Source organism: Oncorhynchus keta, chromosome 23 (genome assembly GCF_023373465.1).
Source record: "Oncorhynchus keta strain PuntledgeMale-10-30-2019 chromosome 23, Oket_V2, whole genome shotgun sequence".
Lineage (NCBI taxonomy): Eukaryota > Metazoa > Chordata > Actinopteri > Salmoniformes > Salmonidae > Oncorhynchus > Oncorhynchus keta.
Window position 1 is genome coordinate 45,415,934 of NC_068443.1, and position 15,898 is coordinate 45,431,831.

A 15,898-nucleotide genomic window follows, 5' to 3' on the forward strand; every position below is an offset into this window, starting at 1 on the left:
AGCAGAGTAAAAGAGGGGGGTCACAATGCAAATAGTAATCATTTCATTAGCTGTTCAGGAGTCTTATGGCTTGGGGGTAGAAGCTGTTAAGAAACCTTTTGGACCTAGACTTGACCCTCCGTTACCGCTTTCCGTGCGGTAGCAGAGAGAACAGTCTATGACTAGGGCTGGAGTCTTTGACCATTTTTAGGGCCTTCCTCTGACACCGCCTGGTGTAGAGATCCTGGATGGCAGAAAGCATGGCCCCAGTGATATACTGGGCCGTTCGCACTACCCTCTGTAGTGCCTTGCGGTCGGAGGCCGAGCAGTTGCCGTACCAGGCAGTGATGCAAACAGTCAGGATGCTCTCGATGGTGCAGCTGTAGAACTTTTTGTGGATCTGAGAGCCCATGCCAAATCTTTTCAGTCTCCTGAGGGGCAATAGGCTTTGCCGTGCCCTCTTCACGACTTGGTGTGTTTCGACCATGATAGTTTGTTGGTGATGTAGACAGCAAGGAACTTGAAGCTCTCAACCACAGCCCCGTCGATGAGAATGGGGGTGTGCTCGGTCCTCCTTTTCCTGTAGTCCACAATCATCTCCTTTGTCTTGATCACGTTGAGGGAGAGGTTGTTATCCTGAGGTTATCCTGAGGTCTCTGACCTCCCTATTGGCTGTCTCATCATTGTCGGTGATCACTGTTGTGTCATCGGAAAACTTAATGATGGTGTTGGAGTAATGCCTGTCCATGCAGTCATGAGTGAACAGGGAGTACAGGAGGGGACAGAGCACTTACCTGAGGGGCCCCCATGTTGAGGATCAGTGTGGCAAATGTTGTTACCTACCCTTACCACCTCGGGGCGGCCTGTCAGGAAGTCCAGGATCCAGTTGCGGAGGGGGGTGTTCAGTCCCAGGGTCCTTAGCTTATTGATGAGCTTTGAAGGCACTATGGTGTTGAATGCGGAGCGGTAGTCAATGAACAGCATTCTCTTTTTTTTATTATTATTTTTTTAACCCCTTTTTCTCCCCAATTTCGTGGTATCCAATTGTTCTAGTAGCTACTATCTTGTCTCATTGCTACAACTCCCGTACGGGCTCGGGAGAGACGAAGGTTGAAAGTCAAAGCCTCCGATACACAACCCAACCAGCCGCACTGCTTCTTAACACAGCGCACATCCAACCCGGAAGCCAGCCGCACCAATGTGCCGGAGGAAACACCGTGCACCCGGCAACCTTGGTTAGCGCGCACTGCGCCTGTCCCGCCACAGGAGTCGCTGGTGCGCGATGAGACAAGGACATCCCTACCGACCAAGCCCTCCCTAACCCGGACGACGCTAGGCCAATTGTGCGTCGCCCCACGGAACTCCCAGTCGCGGCCGGTTACGACAGAGTCTGGGCGCGAACCCAGAGTCTCTGATGGCACTGCAGTACAGCGCCCTTAACCACTGCGCCACCCGGGAGGCCTGAACAGCATTCTCACATAGGTGTTACTTTTGTCCAGGTGGGAAAGGGCAATGTGGAGTACAATGGAGATTGCATCATCTGTGAATCTGTTGGGGCGGTATGCAAATTTGAGTGGGTCTAGGGTTTCTGGGATAATGGTGTTGATGTGAGCGATGACCAGCCTTTCAAAGCATTTCATGGCTACAGACATGAGTGCTACGTGAGTGCTACGGGTGCTAGTCATTTTGGCAGGTGACCTTAGTGTTCTTGGGCATAGGGACTATGGTGGTCTGCTTGAAACATGTTGGTATTACAGACTCGGTCAGGGACAGGTTGAAAATGTCAGTGAAGGCACTTGCCAGTTGGTCAGTGTATGCTCGGAGTACACGTCCTGGTAATCCGTCTGGCCCTGCGGACTTGTGACTGTTGACCTGTTTAAAGGTCTTACTCACATCGGCTATGGCGAGCATGATCACACAGGAGGAATGGGCCAAAATTCACCCAACTTATTGTGGGATGCTTTTGGAAGGCTACCCGAAACGTTTGACCCAAGTTGAACAATTTAAAGGCAATGCTACGAAATACTAATTGAGTGTATGTAAACTTCTGGCCCACTGGGAATGTGATGAAAGAAATAAAAGCTGAAATAATTCATTCTGTCTACTATTTTTCCGACATTTCAAATTCTTAAAATAAAGTGGTGATCCTAACTGACCTATTCGGATTAAATGTCAGGAATTGTGAAAAACTGAGTTTAAATGTATTTGGCTAAGGTGTATGTAAACTTCTAGACTGTAGATGAAAACTCTCTTGGTAAATAGTGTGGTCTACAGCTTATCATGAAATAGTCTAACTCCGGTGAATAAAACCTAGAGAATTCCTTACTATTAGATTTTGTGCACCAGCTGTTTACAAATATATATTTCCCGCCACCCCTTGTCTTACCAGAGGCGATGCAGCGTAAAACTCACCAGCTGTGTTATCCATGTTGTCGTTCAGCCACGAATCGGTGAAACATAAGATATTACAGTTTTTAATATCCCGTTGGTGGGATGTACGTGATCGAAGTCCGTCTATTTTATTATACAATGATTGTACGTTGGCTAATAGGACTGATGGTGAAGGAAGATTACAGTCGCCATCGGATCTTTACAAGGCTCCCCGACCTACGTCCCTGATTCTCTCTGTCTCTTTCTGCTGTGAATGACGGGGATTTAGGCCTTGTCGGGTGTCTGAAGTAAATCCTTTGCGTCCGACTCGTTAAAGACAAAAACGTATTCCAGTACGAGGTGAGTAATCGCTGTCCTTATGTTTAGAAGCTCTTTTCGGTCATAAGAGACGGTGGCAGAAACATTATGTACAAAAAAGTAAGTTACAAATAACTCGAAAAAACACACACAATAGCATAATTGGTTAGGGGACTGTAAAACATCAGCCATCACCTCCGGCGCCATTGTACAGGAGGAGAACATCTGCTGATTACTGCTTGTCATTAGGGCTGTTGACTTTTTTGGTGGTCATCATCACGGCTGTTGAACTTACCCCTATTTTATCTTATTGTCGGTGGCCTTGGACAGCTCCACTCCCTTTGCATATTATGTTTTTAAAAGTTAATGTAACAAAATGTTGGTGCAAACTTGAAATATCTTACTGGTATACAACGAAAAAATATAATTGGGGCCCCGAATTTCTCTTGGTCATGTCCCCTGATCCCTCACCGACTTTCCTTGATGACCTTCGAGGTTTGGTTTCCACCATGTTGTTTACACAAGGTCATCATGTTTGTGATGAATGGTCATGAAGGAAAAGAGACAAGGAAATGAAGTTTTTTGTTTTAGAACTATTGGGATGTACTGTAGCCATTGATGTAAACACGGATGGTATTCATGAAAATAGACACTGAAAATGTCAACATATGAATCCAATGAAACCATGTTTCGAAACTATGTGGATCTGTGGTGTGAAAATCATTCTATTTATTTCTTGTCAACTGCTTCTATGGCTACGTTTTAGCATGTATAAAGGTGTGGATTTGGTAAATAGTGTGGTCTACGGTGTTATTGTGTCTCGTTAACGGCTTTCTCTCCTCACCAGGAGAAGATGCCTATTCCCTCAGTGGTGATTGAGCCAGCCTCCAGCAACGAAGGTGACGATGACCGCGACATTATTGACATTTCCCCAACGACCATCAGCAACAACGGAGTGACAGCGGACACCCAGACGGCCAAAGACATCACCACCTCCGACGGCCCACCAGGACTCCCTCCTGGCTTCCTTTACAAGGTTTTCCCTGGTCCACACACACACACCCACAAGACCTCCCTGATTCACACAAAAAGGCTAACCTGAATTGTACTGTGCTGGCTAGGTAGGATATTTTCTTTTCGGTTGGTCTTTCCAGCGACTGTGGTGGATTCATAGTACAGCTGGGCTTTGCCAGGTTTGGCCCTATAGTGTTAAACTGAAAACACTCAAAATAGAATAACTGTATTTTGTTGTTGTTAGTATAATTTAATTATGCCAATGTGCTTTCATCAATTGAAAGCCCTTCATCTATTTTATGAGAAATTGTAAGATTTCTTGTTGCATAAAATAGACGCAGACCAGTCTTTAAATAATAGGTAATAGAATTTATTATCGGAGCGCGCTCCCACTCAAAGCAAAAGCATCAGTTTAAATACAGATCATGACGTCATTTCACTGTCTTAAACGAAACCCCCCTCTCGACAGGACAAAGTAAGGTGAAAAGTTCATTCTATCTTACTAACACACTTCCAGATAACTTTTGACCCCTCAACATTATCGATCACCACTGAACTGACAGGTTTAATTAACAGAAACCCTAGGAATGCACCCTCTGCCTAATCTAAAAACCCCAGAGCTAAGTTTCAGGTTGGGGTCAACCATAGGTTAACGACCTTATGTGTTTACACAGTCTACAACCCATTTGTTCCTGCCCAGTAGAAATGGTGTTCATTAACATTCTATTCCTCCTTGTCCCGTCACACAATTTCTTCTTATGAACTCATATTGTTAATCAGATATAATATCACAGAGTATAAGTTTACTTACAGTTCCATTTAAAATGATTTGTTCAGTCATATTAATCATAATTTCCTAACAGTTGTATACCGTTATCAGCACACACTTGGATGCACACCACACACACACACACACACACACACACACACACACATGCTCTCATGCTGTATTATGAACTCCTATCCTGTAGGTGGAGACTCTGCATGACTTTGAAGCTGCAAACTCAGACGAGCTGGAGCTGAAGAAAGGTGACGTGGTTCTGGTTGTTCCCACGGCTACAGCAGAAGATCAGGTGAGGAAAAACTCTGTATTCACACTGTATTAAATCAGCTTTCAAATTCTAAGAACGCTATATTAATCCTGTGCAAATACTGAGCACTTCACGTCCATAGAATATCATAAATATGGTCAAATAGAGCGGATCTCAGATCATTGGTATGAAAAAAAACTAACACAGCACTCCAGTACAGTGGCCAGATTCCATGTAACATTATTCCCGATGATCCACTTGGTGGAGCCATAACCATATTGCTTATGCCTCATAGATCTGTGAACACTGAAAGGATAGGCTTTTGACGAAGTAAAAGGACCGAAATAGAGCTGGGTCCTTGTCTACCTAACACATACACAAATAGAGTAGTTTAGCTTTATGTTAGCTACCAGCCTAGTACACAGGCATATCCATGGTCAATGAAATTCACCTCTTGCCTCACTTTCTCTATGTTTTCCAGGATGCGGGTTGGCTTACAGGTATCAAGGAAAGCGAATGGTCGCACCTTGGGGCCAGTGCCCACAAAGGACTCTTCCCAGAAAACTTCACACAGCGCTTGGAGTAACCATCTGATCACGGAGAAAAGAGTTGTGGGGGGAGGTGAAAGGGGCCCGTGTTCTCCAGACAATGTCTAGCCGAGCGTCTGCTAACCCGTCTGTGACCTTGTCTGCAAGACAGACCAAAGGCCGTCACTGATAGAGGGAAGGACACAAACAATCAACAACAAAAAAACAAACCAAGTGTGGATAAACACTAGTACCTGCTCGGGAGCATAACGAAAAATAACATGAGCATGATGCGATAGTTTGGTCTACCCTTTTTTTTTTGTTGTTTGTTAACCTTTAAGCAGCAGCGAAATTGATGTGTGCTTTGTTGGAAGTGTGGTGATCTCCACATGTAAATCCCTTGACCTCCACATGTAAATCCATATCTGTTTCAAGGAGAAACTCAAATGAGAAATACCTCCTGAAGAAAAAAAAAAAAAAAAAAGTTACCTTATCTTCTCTGCACCAGGTGTATTGTATTGATTTTGTTGCTCTGCAGTGGAATTTCTAAGAATCTGTAGTGCTATGATCTATCTAACTGTTCTTGAGTGTTACTTTAAGTGTTTTCTTTCTGACATTTCAGCCATAAATGTTACCTTGCATCATTGTTAGTGTTCTCTTGTAGTGTCATGGCTTTTTGTGTGCGGCTGTAGTGATTATTTTTGGGGAGTACTCAGTGTTGACATTGTTCATTGACAAGACATGCTGTGCTCTTGCCGAAACAATATAATTGACGTTGAAATTCTGAGCATTTGAATGGGACGTCCGATGAGTTTCCAGCATGAAAAATTATGTTTGTGATGAAGCTGAGATCCGGGGGAACTGGCAGATGCAGCTTTCTCAAAGTAAAATTTAAAAAAATAACACTGTAGCTCCCGAACATAAAACGTTAATGTGTATATCCTTATACCTTATATCTGCAATTACATATATACAAGAAACCAAGTCAACCAGTGGAAAGACATATGAAGTTATTTATTTGTGAATGAAATGTTATGATAAATTGTATTTATTTAACTTTATATTTTTAAAGTTTAAGATCACTGGGAAGGTGCTGGGAGAGAAATCAAGATATGCAATTTATGTAATTGGTTTATATACTGTAGGGTCACAATAGTCCAACTGTTCAGTATAGCATATGACGTCACTCCTGTTTTCGTACAGTTTAGCCCTCACTGTATAACCTTTTTTTGTGATATACATATCTGTGATTATTTATCTAAAGGTGAATAAAGAATAGTTCATATGTTACAGCTCCTCGTTGATTGGGAATTATTTGCAGATCTGGTTCAAATACATGCGTATTTTAAGTATTTTAAATACTTATTGTCTGGCCAAATCAACTACTTCTATTTGAAAGTATTTGAAAGTATTTTTCTAATCATTTCCACTAAATACTATTTGAAACTATTTTCAAATACTTCTTTCCAAATACCCTGGAGGACCGAACAGACCGGGGTACAAATGCATGGAGTATTTAAATATTTGTATCTGGAAATACACTTCTATCTGAAAATACATGTCAATACTTTCCAAGTGTATTTCCAAATACATTCCAATATTCAAATAGTATTTTTTCAAAGAAAAATATCCAAATACGATTTTTGTTGTTCATGGAAAAACAGGAACTTGCGTGGCGGGGTCATCGACATTCAATTTACTGCACTTGCGAGACAAATCAAAGTGCCTGTACACTGTAGATAAAGCTCCAGAAACGGCTTCTCCAATAGAAATGCCAGATCACGCTTGTAGGTGATGTTATGGCGACGTTGTGTCGCACTGACCTGCGTATGAGCAGCCCGTCAAATCAAAGGCACTCCTTCGATATCAAGTAATACTCAAATTGACACAGGACACTGCATAAGACAGGAGAAATACTCCAGATATAATAGACTGACCCGTAGCCCCCCCGACACATAAACTACTGCAGCATAAATACTGGAGGCTTAGACAGGAGGTGTCAGGAGACACTGTGGCCCCATCCGATGATACCCCTGGACAGGGCCAAACAGGCAGGATATAACCCCACACACTTTGCCAATGCACAGCCCCCACACCACTAGAGGGATATCTTCAACCACCAACTTACCATCCTGAGGTGAAGAGATTTCTGAATGTTCTTCACCCAGCATACACCCCTCCAACCAGACATGCCTTATCTACTCGTTTGCTGGATGCAGAGTTCAATAGAGTTCAAGTGAAGGTCAAGCAAATCATAGAGAAAGCACTGCATTGCAATCATCTCTAATGGAAATAATTAACTATGCAATCTCCACCCCTCAACCAGTATTCTACAAGAGCACAAACACAAGAGACAACAGACACACTAGTCTCTACATTGCAGATGAGCTGAAGGCAGTCATCAATGACCTTGGACCACAGAAGGTATTTGCTGGTGACAGACAATGCTGCGAACATGAAGGCTGCTTGCTCTAAAGTAGAGGAGTCCTACCCTCACATCACACCCTTTGGCTGTGCTACTCATGCATTGAATCTGCTCCTCAAGGACATCATGGCACTGAAAACAATGGATACACTCTACAAGAGAGCCAAGGAAATGGTTAGGTATGTGAAGGGTCATCAAGTTATAGCAGCAATCTACCTTGACCTGGATGAGGCCAAGGTTCTTGGCAGTCTGGCGAAGTACACTTCCAATACAAGGGTTGAAAAATTGGTGGCCATCCGGGCAAATTTGAGGCTTTTTGAGCCTGACAACGAGCCATCCTCAACAAGGTTGGAAAGTGACAGTGAAGATGAGCCCTCAGAGTCTGATGTTCAAGAGGTGGACATTGAGGAGGTCCAGGGATAAGACATGGAAGCCTGAGAGGAAGACAACCAAAGCTTTAGTATCAATTTACAGATGTATGTCGAAAACATTTTTGGGGGAGATGCGATGGATCATTGGGGATCATTCAATATTCCCTTTCTTTTGTTGTTCAGTGAAATCATCCCATGTGAAGAGTCAACTCATTTAATTAAAGTTCAATACGTAACTTCATTTAAAAAATAAAAAATATTGGAAAGATTTAATCATTTGCAATTATGTCTACTTACGATAGAAACATAAACCTTTTACTTTGTCTCCATAGGGTATGGTAAATATATCCAATGCAAAAAAACATCTACATTTAAATAGTATTCATATTAATTTGCATGTATTCCTGTTAATTCCCATATATTCCCGTTAATTCCCATATATTCCCTTAATTCCCACAGAAAGTTTTCACCTCCTGAATAGTCCCCAAAATGTGCAACCCTAATACTAATATTTATTTAAATAGGACTAGCACTTTTCTAAATACTCAAGGACACAAAAAACATCATAAAAGTCATATTTAAACTATAAAACCAATGTCAGTAATTAAATATCTAATATCTTATGCTTCACAGAGAGCCGGAAAACTTAAATCTGTCTTACCAAATTTCTATCAGCATGTTATATGTGCAACCAGAGGGGGAAAACTCTGGACCACCTCTACTCCATACACAGGGACGCATGCAAAGCTCTCCCTCGCCCTCCATTTGTCAAGTCTGACCATAATTCTATCCTCCTGATTCCTGCTTACAAACAAAAACTAAAGCAGGTAGCACCAGTGACTTGATCAATAAAAAAGTGGTCAGATGAAGCAGATGCTAAGCTACGGGACTGTTTTGCTAGCACAGACTGGAATATGTTCCAAAATTCCTCCGATGGCGTTGAGGAGTACACCACATCAGTCATTGGCTTCATCAATAAGTGCATTGATGACGTCGTCCCCACAGTGACCGCACGTACATACCCCAACCAGAAGCCATGGATCACAGGCAACATCTGCACTGAGCTAAAGGCTAGAGCTGCCACTTTCATAGAACGGGCCTCTAACCCAGAATTTGATAAGAAATCCCACTATGCCCTCCGATGAACCATCAAACAGGCAAAGCGTCAATACAGGATTAAGATTGAATCATACTACATCGGCTCTGACGCTCTTCGGATGTGGCAGGGCTTGCAAACCATTACAGACTACAAAGGGAAGCACAGCCGAGAGCTGCCCAGTGACGCGAGCCTACCAGAAAAGCTAAACTACGTCTATGCTTGCTTCGAGGCAAATAACACTGAAACACGCATGAGAGCACCAACTGTTTCGGACAACTGTGTGATCACACTCTCCGCAGCTGATGTGAGTAAGACCTTTAAACAGGTAAACATTCACAAGGCTGCAGGGCCAGACGGATCACCAGGACGTGTACTGCGAGCATGCGCTAACCAACTGGCAAGTGTCTTCACTGACATTTTCAACCTCTCCCTTTCCGAGTCTGTAATACCAACATGTTTTAAGCAGACCACCATAATCCCAGTGCCCAAGAACACTAAGTTAACCTGTCTAAATGACTACCGACCCCTGGCACTCATGCCTGTAGCCATGAAGTGCTTTGAAAGGCTGGTCATGGATCACATCAACACCATTATACCAGAAACCCTAGACCCACTCCAATTTGCATAGATGATGCAATCTCTATTGCACTCCACACTGCCCATTCCCACCTGGACAAAAGGAACACCTATGTGAGCATGCTATTCATTGACTACAGCTCAGCGTTCAACACCTTAGTGCCCTCAAAACTCATCACTAAGCTAAGGACCGTGGGACTAAACACCTCCCTCTGCAACTGGATCCTGGACTTCCTGATGGGCTGCCCCAGGTGGTAAGGGTAGGTAACAACACATCCGCCACATTGATCCTCAACACAGGGGCCACTCAGGGATGAATGCTCAGTCCACTCCTGTGCTCATGACTACATGGCCAGGCACGACTCCAACACCATCATTAAGTTTTACGATGACACAGCGGTGGTAGGCCTGATCACCGACAACAATGAGACAGCCTATAGGGAGGAGGTCAGAGACCTATTGTAGCTGGGGATTTTAACAAATCAAATATGAGAGCAAGGCAACTTCAATTCTATCAGCATATTGACTGTAGCACTCGTGCTGGAAAAACACTGTATCACTGCTACTCTAAATTCAGTGATGCAGACAAGGCCCTTCTCCGCCCTCCTTATGGCAAATTTGACCACGACTCCATTTTGCTCCTCCCTTCCTTATAGGCAGAAACTCAAACAGGATGTACCCGTGATAAGGACAACGCTGGTCTGACCAATCGGAATCCATGCTTCAAGATTGTTTTGATCCCGCGGGCTGGGATATGTTCCGGGTAGTCTCAGAGAATAATAGTTTATAAGGAAGTGTATAGACGATGTTGTACCCACTGTGACCATTAAAACCTACCCTAACCAGAAATCGCAAACCACCGCATTCAACCATGGAAAGGTGACTGGAATATGGCTGAATACAAACAGTGTAGTTACTCCCTCCGCAAGGCTATCAAACAAGCGAAATGTCAATATAGAGACAAAGTGGAGTCGCAATTCAACGGCTCAGACACGAGACAGATGTGGCAGGGTCTACAGACAATCACGGACTACAAAAGCAAAACCAGCCACGTCACAGACACTTGACGTCCAGACAAACTTAACACCTTCTTTTCCCGCTTTGAGGATAAGCGTCGGTAGCGGGCCACCGACGCGGCCCGCTACCAAGGACTGTGGACTCCGTTTCTCCGTGGCCAACGTGAGTAAGACATTTAAAAGTGTTAACCCTCGCAAGGCTGCAGGCCCAGATGGCATCCCTAGCCGCGTCCTCAGAGCATGCGCAGATCAGCTAGCTGATGTGTTTACGGGCATATTCAATCTCTCCCTATCCCAGTCTGCTGTCCTCACATGCTTCAAGATGGCCACCATTGTTCAGGTAACTGAACTAAATGACTATCACCCCGTAGCACTCACTTCTGTCATCATGAAGTGCTTTGAGAGACTAGTCAAGGATCATATCACCTCCACCTTACCTGTCACCCTAGACGCACTTCAATTTGCTTACTGCCCCAATAAGTCCACAGACGATGCAATCGCCATCACACTGCACATGGCCCTATCCCATCTGGACAAGAGGAATACCTATTTAAGAATGTTGTTCATTGACTATAGTGCAGCATTCAACACCAAAGTACCCTCCAAGCTCATCATTAAGCTTGAGGCTCTGGGTCTCAACCCCGTCCTGTGCAATTGGGTCCTGGACTTCCTGACGGGCCACTCCAAGGTGGTAAAGGTAGGAAACAATATCTCCCACAAGTGTGCGTGCTCAGCCCCCTCCTGTACTCCCTGTTCACCAATGACTGTGTGGCCATGCACGCCTCCAAATCAATCATAAAGTTTGCAGACGACACAACAGCAGTAGGCTTGATTACCAACAACGACGAGACAGCCTACAGGGAGGAGGTGAGGGCACTCGGAATGTGGTGTCAGGAAAATAACCTCTCACTTAACATCAACAAAACAAAGGACATGATCGTGGACTTCAGGAAACAGCAGAGGGAGCACCCCCCTATCCACATCAACGGGACAGTAGTGGAGAAGGTGGAAAGTTCCTTGGTGTAAACATCATGGATTAACTGAAATGGTCCACCCATACAGACAGTGTGGTGAAGAAGGCGCTTGTCACCTAAAACCCTAACAAACTTTTACAGATGCACAATTAAGAGCTGTATCACCACCTGGTATGGCAACTGCACCACCCACAACAGCAAAGCTCTCCAGAGGGTGATTCGGTCTGCACAACGCATCATCGGGGGCACACTACAGCACTCGATGTCACAGACAATATTATGAAGGACAACAACAACCCGAGCCACTACCTGTTCACCCCGCTACCATACCTTAAGGGAAGAATTCGGCAGTACCTGTATGGTTAGTGAGAAAGTCCATATTGCAAATGTACGGTCCCTTACTAGACGTCCGAAATCGTTTGTAAAATTCGCGGACGGCGTCGGGCCGAGCGGCAGGGCCGGACCTACCAGGAAGTCATCAAATGAACGTTGTCGGACATTCGGTTTCCGTTTACAAAAATAATAAGATTTATGTCATTTTTCCCATGTCCCGGAAATTCCCACAAGAGGGCATAAGCAATCATATGGCTATTGCTACAAAACATCACGATTCACGACGGGGCCTTATCTCGAAAACTGAAAATATTTAGAAGCCGAAACTCGGTGAGCGTAGGGGCGGCATAATGGGCAGTTGGCCCCGAACAAGATGGCGTCTAGGCCTCAACGGTTTTTGAGTTATGGCCATTTATCTGGGATTAAAGGTCCAAAATGAAAATAGAGAAATTATTTTTCCACTTCACGTCAAAGTCAAGGAGCCTCCGGTGTCAATAAAAAAGAACCAGCCATTTATCTATCGTCATTTAAGAGAAATCGTACAACGACACCTTGGTGATGTTCACGGATAGGTGTTTTTTTTCAACGGTTACAGATCCAGTTGCAGGTTGTTCTTACGAATCTTTTTAAAGTGTGCTGCGGAGCTCTGCGAGATTTCTGTGATTTTCTATGATTTTCTGAAATAACACACACTCACTAAACCCTCCGTAAATAACTCAGTTCTTAACGTAAAGACTTAAAACTCGGGATTCTGTAAAGGCATACCCCAATCATGATATGAGTTTATTTATAGCTTCCTGTGCCAACCGGAAGTGCCTTTAATGGTGTCACAGTGGCAGTTTCCATGGGTTAAAAAGGTCAGATCTTTTCAAAACTTCATATGTGTGACTAGGTAACCCTCGTGAACTGTAAATCAGTCATTTCTCCCAGCAGATGTCAAAGAAAAGCTCTCACACGCACACACAGCAAGGATGGAGTGAAAAAGTGCGGTTCTTAAAGACACAGAGAGCAGGCAATGGCATAAACATAATGTCTAGGCCGTGCCGAGTTCAACGAGATATCCCGCTTGACCGTAGCTCGCTCGGTCTGAGCGCAGCGACCATTAGAAAAGTAGGCCCAAATGAAGCCTGCCCCACAACGTCATTTGCTTTTGGGTGACAGTGAGAGAACCGTTAGGGTGAGAAGCACAATTCGACCTCAGGTATGTTCCTAAGGTCCTTCCGATCCGTGCAAGCCTAACGTTGACAGTGTGGCATTAACCCTTAATAGTTAAAAGATGGTGTTTACTTCAAAAGTTTGCATTGATTTCTCTCCCCATAGGAATACATTGCCTTTACCCCTAAATTCAACCTGAAGTCTATATGGGTTATGAATGCCGTATGAACCTGTCTTTGGTAACAGTCCATCAGGCCAGTATGAGGTCTACCTGTGTTGATTCTAAGCTTCCTGGACCAACCGGAAGTGGTTAAAATCACCCTAAAAGTGTTTTTCCATTACCTGCCTGCAGTTTGATAGACACAGTGCATTCAACCCTGTGTAAATCAGTCAATTCTTAACGTAAGGACTTAAAACTCAGGATTCTGTAAAAGCATAGCCCAGTGAGGATATGTGTTGACTTATAGCTTCCTGTGACAACCGGAAGTGCCTTAATTGGTGTCTCAGGGGCTGTTTCGAGGGGTTAAAAAAGTCAGATCTGTCCAAAACTTCATATGTGTGATTAGGCAACCCCCATGAACTGTAAATCAGTCATTTTTCCCATAAAATTTCAAAGGAAAACTAAATCACACAGACACACAACCTGGAAGGAGGGACGTATTGGGGGTTGTAGAGACAGACAGTGCCTCCAATAGTTAGCTTTGTTCGAGCTAAAAAAGAACCGTCAGACCTAGAGTTCCGAAACTTTAGAAACCTGTTCTAGACCTCGGGTCGATAGTGCGTGGTGAGTTAGGTGGCTCTAGAAGGTTCTCGGACCGAGAAATAGCCTCGTACATTTGCAATGATTTCAATTCATTTTGACCATTACGAAAATGGCGACATTTAGAAAAGTCTCAGAGACACAAGACTAGGTGCATTGGAACCGGCTCGGCCCATAGAGACGGACCCCAACGTTTCGGTCCGATCGCTCATTCAAGGACCCCATAGCAAGGCATGGAAAAAGTGGATTTTCAGCACCAATTAGGGTTTTACTCGGGCACCGAAGGACCTATCGAGCCGAAACTCGGGATTCGGGGTCGCCTCACATAGGCCTTCACATAATGTCTGACCTGGACCCGCAGCTAGAACGTAACTATGTGTTTTACGTTTTTATTATGTTTTAAACTAATGGCGCTGTGAATTATGGGCCTGCTCTGACATATGTGATAGTTGGCTTCTAAATGAGTTGGAAAAAGTGGGTTTGGTGTCAATTGGTATCAGTTTGGTGTCAGAATGACATCTAATTGACTGGTGGACACTGACTTGCTAGTTGACTTTTGTACATTAGCAATATGTTTAAACGGAGAGGGACCATCACCAAAATGGCATTCTGAAATCAACACAAAAAATGGCATCACCATAGTCTCCAGGCTGTGCAGAGTTCAACGAGACGCCCCGCTTGACCGTAGCTCGCTCTGAGTGCAGCGACCTTGAAAAAAGAAGGCGCAAAAGGAAGCCTGGCCCTCAATGTCATTTGCTTTTGGGTGACAGTGAGAGAACCGTTAGGGTGAGAAGCACAATTCGACCTCAGGTACGTTCCTGAGGTCCTCCCGATCCGTGCAAGCCTAACCTTGACCGTGTGGCATTAACCCTTAATAGTTAAAATAAGGTGTTTACTTCAAAGAGTTTGCATTGACTTCTCTCCCCATAGGAATACATTGCCTGCACCCCTAAATTCAACCTGAAGCCTATGTGGGTTATGAATGACTTATGAACCTGTCTTCTATGACAGTCCATCAGACCACTATGAGGTCTACCTGTGCCAATTATAAGCTTCCTGAAGCAACCGGAAGTGGTTGAAATCACCTTATCAGTGTTGATCCATACACTGCATGCAGTTTGATAGACATAGTGCATTCAACCCTGTGTAGATCAGTCAATTCTTAACTTAAAGACTTAAAACTCAGGATTCTGTAAGTGGCTATGTCAATCAAGACATGTGTTTACTTATAGCTTCCTGTGCCAACCGAAGTGCCTTTAATTGGGTCACACTGTCTGTTTTGAAGGGTTAGAAAAGTCACATCTCTCCAAAACTTCATATGTGTGACCAGGTAACCCTCCTAAACTGTAAATCAGTCATTTCTCCCAGCAGATGTCAAAGAAAAGCTCTCACACGCACACACAGCAAGGATGGAGTGAAAAAGTGTGGTTCTTAAAGACACAGAGAGCAGGCAATGGCATAAACATAATGTCTAGGCCGTGCCGAGTTCAACGAGATATCCCGCTTGACCGTAGCTCGCTCGGTCTGAGCGCAGCGACCATTAGAAAAGTAGGCCCAAAATGAAGCCTGCCCCACAACGTCATTTGCTTTTGGGTGACAGTGAGAGAACCGTTAGGGTGAGAAGCACAATTCGACCTCAGGTACGTTCCTAAGGTCCTTCCGATCCGTGCAAGCCTAACCTTGACCGTGTGGCATTAACCCTTAATAGTTAAAAGAAGGTGTTTACTTCAAATAGTTTGCATTGATTTCTCTCCCCATAGGAATACATTGCCTGCACCCCTAAATTCAACCTGAAGTCTATATGGGTTATGAATGCCGTATGAACCTGTCTTTGGTAACAGTCCATCAGGCCAGTATGAGGTCTACCTGTGTTGATTCTAGGCTTCCTGGACCAACCGGAAGTGGTTAAAATCACCCTAAAATTGTTTTTCCATTACCTGCCTGCAGTTT

The 15,898-nt window shown here is 44.1% G+C and overlaps 1 protein-coding gene across 7 annotated transcripts in view; it reads left to right on the forward strand.

The window, feature by feature from the left end:
* The window catches only part of amph (amphiphysin), a 144,721-nt gene extending 138,190 nt beyond the window's left edge, over positions 1-6,531 (forward strand). For all 7 annotated transcript variants that reach the window (XM_052477317.1, XM_052477318.1, XM_052477319.1 and 4 more), the window contains 3 exons: positions 3,515-3,703; positions 4,653-4,754; positions 5,194-6,531. In XM_052477317.1, the coding sequence (XP_052333277.1) occupies positions 3,515-3,703; positions 4,653-4,754; positions 5,194-5,298 (396 nt within the window). In that variant the 3' untranslated portion in view covers positions 5,299-6,531. The remainder of the gene's footprint in view (positions 1-3,514; positions 3,704-4,652; positions 4,755-5,193) is intronic.
* Positions 6,532-15,898: the final 9,367 nt, after the last annotated feature.